This window comes from Octopus sinensis, linkage group LG28 (assembly GCF_006345805.1).
Source record: "Octopus sinensis linkage group LG28, ASM634580v1, whole genome shotgun sequence".
NCBI classification, from domain to species: domain Eukaryota; kingdom Metazoa; phylum Mollusca; class Cephalopoda; order Octopoda; family Octopodidae; genus Octopus; species Octopus sinensis.
Genome location: NC_043024.1, coordinates 10,740,945 through 10,749,071, shown reverse-complemented (window position 1 = coordinate 10,749,071; position 8,127 = coordinate 10,740,945). Strand labels below are relative to the sequence as shown.

The window sequence follows — 8,127 nt, the reverse complement described above, 5'->3', positions numbered from 1 at the left end:
GCTCTTCATTCCGTAGAAGATAAATTCAAATCGGACCATGTAACACCACCAAAAATTATTTACATCAAAAAGGTGCTTTTTTTTCTATGAAAATCCCTATTTTTTACGATTTTTTGACTGCTGTGTTGCCATTTTTTGGTGTATTTCAACCAGAAAAATGTTCACTTAAAGAGAATAACAAGCTACATAATGCAAAATTTTTACTTTTCACAATTTCCAATTCTAAAAGGTCAAAACAAACCTGAGCAGCGCCGGGCGATACTGCTAGTCTATATATATAAAGTTGAAGTTGTCTGTGTGTGGCAGGTTTGGTAGCCTTCAACTAACACTATCTCCTCCGAGACCCTGCGGCACAAGTTGACCAAAATTGGGAGTGTGATAGAAGAAGGATTTCTCTTCCTTCCGTAGAAGAAAATATTCAAATTGGACCATGTTAACACCAAAAATTATTTACATCAAAAAGGTGCTTTTTTCTATGAAAATCCCTATTTTTTACGATTTTTTGACTGCTGTGTCGCCATTTTTTGGTGTATTTCAACCAGAAAAATGTTCACTTAAAGAGAATAACAAGCTACATAATGCAAAATTTTTACTTTTCAAAAATTCCAATTCTAAAGGGTCGAAAAGAAAACAAAACTGAGCAACGCTGCGCTATACTGTAAGTGATATTAATAATAATAATAATAATAATAATAAGACTTACTTCAGGAAAATGTGATGTGGATAAGAAGTTTGTACAGAGGTTCTCTTCATTGGACAATGTGATGTTGAGGTCCTTCATGATGGAATTGTTGAATTGGTCATTGGTGAGGTTCTTTAGACATGAGAGAAGATCAGTGTTTTCCATACTGAACTGTTGGAGGACAAGGAGAGAGAGAGGTGGGTGGAAAAAAGAGAATGAAGAGATATTAATGTTGAAATAAATTAAGAATGTTACTCTTTTACTCTTTTACTTGTTTCAGTCATTTGACTGCGGCCATGCTGGAGCACCGCCTTTAGTTGAGCAAATTGACCCCGGGACTTATTCTTTGTGAGCCCAGTACTTATTCTATCGGTCTCTTTTGCCGATAAGTGACGGGGACGTAAACACACCAGCATCGGTTGTCAAGCAATACTAGGGGGACAAACACAGACACACACATGCATATACACACTTATATATATATACATATATACGACAGGCTTCTTTCAGTTTCCGTCTACCAAATCCACTCACAAGGCATTGGTCGGCCCGGGGCTATAGCAGAAGACACTTGCCCAAGATGCCACGCAGTGGGACTGAACCCGGAACCATGTGGTTGGTAAGCAAGCTACTTACCACACAGCCACTCCTGCGCCTGTTATTTGTATTACACATGTATGAGCATAAATACAAACACACATATATGTACACATACTCATACATACATAGTGAAAAAGAAGAATTTTGATGAAGCAGTTATTCCCACGTGGTGAGTCATAATGCAAAAATATAGAATAAAAGAAGGAAAATGTACACCGTTTATATAGTTCTAATATATTCTAAATGGTGGAGTATTGTGATAGTCGACCGGTTTCGTGTTTCGTTATCATGACATTGTAATAGTTGCAATTTCGTATTTTCTCAAGAAGTTTTTAGTCTATGTGTTTGTGTGTGTATGTGTGTGTGTGTGTGTGTGTGTGTGTATGTGTGTGGTGTGTGTGTGGTGTATGTGTGTGTATACAGGATGTGGTGAATAAATTGTCATCTAAATTACGCAAAAATGAAAATGACACTGACATCTCACTTTAAGAGATATATTTACCAAAATTACATAAAAACATCTTGAAATACTAAAGAGTAAATTTATTCAATAAAATCGCCATTGGCTTCAACCACAGCCTCCAGATGACTTCAGAATCTCCTGCAACTCTTCTGGATAGTCTCCTTGTTTAAGTTGGTGAATGCTGCCATAATCCTTGCCTTCAGTTCATCTTTCATATTACAAGGAGTTTTGTTGGTCTCTCGCTCAACTGTGCCGCCCACATAATAATCAAGGAGGTTGCAGTCTTGTGAGTTAGGTGACCAGATGTTATGGGTGATGTGGTTGCAGAAATTATCGGACAGCCATGACTGGGTTCACCTGCTTGTGTGACAGAGTCCTATTGCCAGACATAGGGTCCTCCAGCAGCCACCTTCTTGACCCAGGGCAGCACTACCCCCTCTAGGTACTTGATGTAGGCCTCCATGTTGAGTCTGAGGCTGTGTGAAGATGAATGGAGGAATAACATTGCCAAACACATGTAGTCTATTTACTAATTATATACAATTTATTATTTAGTATTTATTTAGTTTTAGGTAAATGTTTTATCGTGTCTTTAATTTTTTTCTATATGGTATAATTTAAGTATATCATTATTGAATTGCTTCATGGTGGTTCTTCTCTAATTTATATATATATATATATATCATCATCATCATCATCATCGTTTAGCATCCGCTTTCCAAGCTGGCATGGGTTGGACGGTTCGACCGGGGTCTGGGAAGCCAGGGGCAGCACCTGGCTCCAGTCTGATCTGGCAGGGTTTCTACGGCTGGATGCCCTTCCTAACGCCAACCACTCTGCGAGTGTAGTGGGTGCTTTTTACGTGCCACCTGCACAGGTGCCGGTGGGGGGTCTGGCATTATATACATATATATATATATATATACATATATATATATACACATGTATATATATATATATGTGTGTGTATACATATGTGTGTTTGTGTATGTGTGCACGCACATGTGTGTGTGTGTATCTATCTATTTTTCTAAACACGCTCACACACATACACACATACGTACATACATACATACACATACACATATGTAATGCATATATATATATATATACATACATATGTATGTATGTATATAAATACACACACAATACATACATATGTATATAATATATATATATATATATATATATAATATATATATACATATATATATATGTATATGTATATATATATATATATATATATATATATAATATATATATACACATACATATCTATATATATACATACATATATATATGCATACACACACACACATATATATACATATACATACAGGACATATATATATATGTATGTATATATATTTATATATATACATATGTATATATATATGGCGGTGCCCCAGCATGGCCACAGCTCGTGAGCTGAAATTAGATAAAATGAAAAATGAAATGAAAATATATATATATATATATATATATATATATATGCTAATGAACATCTCTACTTAATCTGGACACTTAAAAATAGAGAATTAAGAAATAAGGTCAAGTGTTTTCTTGGCTTGAAAAAAGCAAAAATGGTCAGCAGCCCTTGTAGGGAGGGGGCGGGAGTACCGTTAAAGGTCTATGAAGTAACGGCAGGAATCTGTGTTAGTTTGTCCTCATACATATTGCTGCAGATGTCCACTTGGAGGTCAAGTAAATGACCACTTGAAAAGTTATTCAATTTCTGAGATTAAATTGGTCAAATACAGCTGATAGAAGTGATTTGATGGTTGAGGGGTAGCATGGTTGGTTGTGTTTGATATAAATTCATTAAAAATATTCTTGCAGGTGCGGCTGTGTGGTAAGTAGCTTGCTCACCAGCCACATGGCTCTGAGTTCAGTCCCACTGCATGGCACCTTGGGCAAGTTTCTGCTACTATAACCTTGGGCTGACCAAAGCCTTGTGAGTGGATTTGGTAGACGGAAACTGAAGAAGCCGTCGTTATGTGTGTGTATATATATATATATATATATATATATATGATATATCTATATAGGTATATATATATATTTATTATATATATATATATATATATATATATATATGTGTTGTGTGTTGTGTGTGTGTGTGTGTGTGGTATATATGTAATTGTGTGTCTGTGTTTGTCCCCCACCACCATTGCTTGACAACTGATGTTATTGTGTTTATGTCTCCATAACTTAGTAGTTTGGGAAAAGAGACTGGTAGAATAAGTACTAAGCTTACAAACAATATGTTTTGGGGTCGATTTGTTCGACTAAAGGCTGTTCTCCAGCATGGCTACAGTCAAATGACTGAAGTGAGCAAAATAAAAAGAAAATAAAAGAATACATCTACAAACATGCATACATTTAAACATATACTAGCACAATGACCTGGCAACGCTGGGTCATAGTGCTAGTGCATGCATATACAGCTGCGTGCATGCGCACATACACGCAGTACTGTCCCAAATCCCCGACCAATCACATACAGATAGCTGGATTCAATGGTTGTATTAAGTTTCGGGTATTTTGATTGGGATTTTGGATAGAAAATTCACAAAAAAGGTCACTTTATGATTTTTTAATGGCTTTGGGGGTGACGGGGAAATGTAAAGATGTGCACGACACCATTGGCCGGTTTTGAATGACCATAGAAAGTGCGAGCCCTCTAACTGAAAAATTGTAGATTTGTATAAAGGACACACACACAGACAGACATTTTGCAGTTTATATATATAGAGATGTATGTCTGAACACACACATACATCATCATCATCATCATCATCATCGTTTAGCGTCCGCTTTCCATGCTGGCATGGGTTGGACGGTTCAACTGGGGTCTGGGAAGCCAGGGCTGCGCCAGGCCCAGTCTGATCTGGCAATGTTTCTACGGCTGGATGCCCTTCCTATCGCCAACCACTCCATGAGTGTAGTGGGTGCTTTTTACATGCCACCGGCACAGGTGCCAGACGAAGCTGGCAAATGGCCACGATTGGATGGTGCTTTTTATGTGCTACCGGCACGGGGGCTAGACGAGGCTGGCAACGGCCACAATCGGATGGTGCATTTTACATGCCACCGGCATGGAGGCCAGTCGGGGCTGCGCTGGCAATGGCCACGTTTGGATGGTTCTCTTACGTGCCATCAGCACTGGTATCACAGCTACAATTTCCATTGATGTTGATCGATTTTGAAGTACACACATACACATATATCTATATGGTATATATATATATATATATATATATATATATATATATATATATCTATATATATATATATAGGATCGTTTGTAGAAATAGATAAATCTGGAGGAGAAGCACACTCTGAGATGTAGAGCAGTTAATATCATAGTGGGGTAGGCTGGTTTATGGGGTTACCCTGGCGACCGCAAGATGGCAGTGCGTCCGAAGATCGATGGACAATGGTAAAGGGAGATAATCACCTAGGGTTTTACCCTTAAAAACAAGGCTTATTTTAAAGAGGTCTCAGGCCAGTAGTGTTAGGGGTCTGGAGATACGCAGTAAAGCTAAACCCTTATGTAAAGCAACAACCCCACACCAGAGAAACCCAGTAACCCCATACACCAACAAACCCCACTATAATATTATATATATATATATATTATATATATATATATATACACACATACCACCCACAGACCAACACGACACACACCACACACATAATATATCTATATATATACATATATATAATATACATATATATATATATATATATATATATATATATATGTATAAATTAGAAAAAATCCACCTTTTGTCAATTCAATAATGAAAAATTAAATTATACCATTTAGAAAAATTACATATTATAGAAAGATTAAATATAAGATTAAACATATAACAATGATTAAGTAATGTGCAAAATAATAAATATAACCTATATATTTGGTAGAATAACAACACGTGTTTCGTGGCTATATTTAAGAAATTTTAATAGTAATAATAATAGTAAAATCACTTCAATATAAATATACCCACTCTTCAGGTTAAGGATAAAAACAAAATAATTAATTAGATAAATTAATAAATATACGTAAATAATCTTGTAAAGGTGGTTGTTTTTTTCTCTAATTTATATATATATATATACACATATTGCAGTAATGTTAACACCAAGCAGTGTTAAGACATTAGCAAATTTTAAGTGAGTTAAAATACGTCTGTGACATATTAGAACTTCTAATGGTAAAGTCACTGCACTTACCAGATATGGTGTTTTTTACCACTTTTTTTCTCATAAAAACAAATTTTTTCTCCATGGCGAATTTCCTTTAGAAGTTGAAATATCTTTTAGCTCACATATTTTCACTAGCCTTAAGTTCACACACATATACATATGAGGGGTGCTGAAAAGTTCCTGGCTTTGGGTAAAAGTTACATATCTAGACATGCTCATATATATATATGATAAACTTCTGGAATGTTTTACACATTTTTACAGTTCCAGTGATGGATTGGATCTCTAGTCTTCAAATTAGCTTTCTTCTTTCTGGTTAGTTATAATTTTATTCAAGATATTCCCCCTCTCAGATTTACACACTTATTTGCAGCGGTCCTTCAGTTTTTCTAAGCCCTGTAAAAGAACTCGGAAGTTTGGACCTCCAACCAGGCCTATCATGACATCCTTAAAACCAGGAACTTATCAGCATCCCTTCATATGTGTGTGTGTGTGTGTGTATTCACACAGACACACATATACATATTTGTATATCACCATCATCACCATATATATATATATATATATATATATAATAGAGTATATATATATATATATATATATATATGTAATCAAAATACGCAACAAGAATGACTCCGGTAATTTGGTACAATCGTTTCATACTACATCATATAATTGGCTGATGAGTGCTCAGCATTTTAAAACTGTTGTAATACTTACAATATTTAATAAAATGATGTAGTACGAAACGATCGTACCAAATTACTGGAGTCATTCTTGTTGCTTATTTTGATTATAGTCACCCTGCGGATTTTTTATGGATAACACCATACAAAATTCTGGTGCATCTAAAGTACCATATTCATTTGAATCTAAATTTTTGCTGAACCTATATATAGGCGCAGGAGTGGCTGTGTGGTAAGTAGCTTGCTAACCAACCACATGGTCCCGGGTTCAGTCCCACTGCGTGGCATCTTGGGCAAGTGTCTTCTGCTATAGCCCCGGGCTGACCAATGCCTTGTGAGTGGATTTGGTAGACGAAAACTAAAAGAAGCCTGTCGTATATATGCATATATATATATATGTATGTGTATATGTTTGTGTGTCTGTGTTTGTCCCCCTAGCATTGCTTGACAACTGATGCTGGTGTGTTTACGTCCCCGTCTCTTAGCAGTTTGGCAAAAGAGACCGATAGAATAAGTACTGGGCTTACAAAGAATGAGTCCCGGGGGCGATTTGCTCGACTAAAGGCAGTGCTCCAGCATGGCCGCAGTCAAATGACTGAAACAAGTAAAAGATAAAAGATATATATACACATATATATATATACATATATATATTATATGTAATCGTGACTGTCATCTTACATCTATTTTTTCATGCTGGCATGAGTGAGAGGGGTCATTATGGTCAAAAGTCAATTCTTATTTAGTGTCATTGCTCACCTATACAGTCAGGTGACCAATTCCCGCTGTACTTTTCAACTCTGGTATTGGTTCTACAGATGGGTGTCATTTTTATCATCCGACCATGTTACAACAAGTACTGAGTGCATTTCATCAGCTCTCTAATGCAGAGTGTGTGTGTGTGTGATTGTGAGCAGCTATGTATGCATATATGTATACATAAATGCATGTGTGTGTGTGTGTATGAGAGTACCACCACTACCACCACAGCCACCACCTCCACCACCACTGTCGCCACCGCAACCACCACCACTGCTGTTACTACTACCACCACAACCACCACCACCACCACCACCATCACTGCCACCACTGCCACCACCACCACCACATCCACCACCACTGCCGCCACCCCCACCACCACTGCCGTTGCTACTACCACCACAGCCACCACTGCCACTACCACCACCACCACCACTGCCACTGCTGCCACCACCACCACCACCACTGCTGTTGCTACTACCACCACAGCCACCACCACCACTACCACCACCACCACAGCCACCATCACTGCCACCACCACCACAAACCTGTAACTACTATTATAACCACAAAAAGATGGCAAAACCACCGCCTTCATCACCACCACTTTTATTACTACTACCGCTACTACAATCCTCCAACTGTATTACTACAACTGCAAACAGACACCCCGCCACCGCCACAACCGCCACCAAAACACAGCAATGTTCTTCACAGTT

The 8,127-nt window shown here is 37.4% G+C and overlaps 1 protein-coding gene across 3 annotated transcripts in view; it reads right to left on the bottom strand.

Moving 5' to 3' along the window:
- LOC115225862 (adenylate cyclase type 6) overlaps positions 1 to 8,127 on the bottom strand; it is a 102,411-nt gene that overhangs the window by 19,071 nt on the left and 75,213 nt on the right. For all 3 annotated transcript variants that reach the window (XM_029796852.2, XM_036514550.1, XM_036514551.1), the window contains one exon: positions 704 to 853. In XM_029796852.2, the coding sequence (XP_029652712.1) occupies positions 704 to 853 (150 nt within the window). The remainder of the gene's footprint in view (positions 1 to 703; positions 854 to 8,127) is intronic.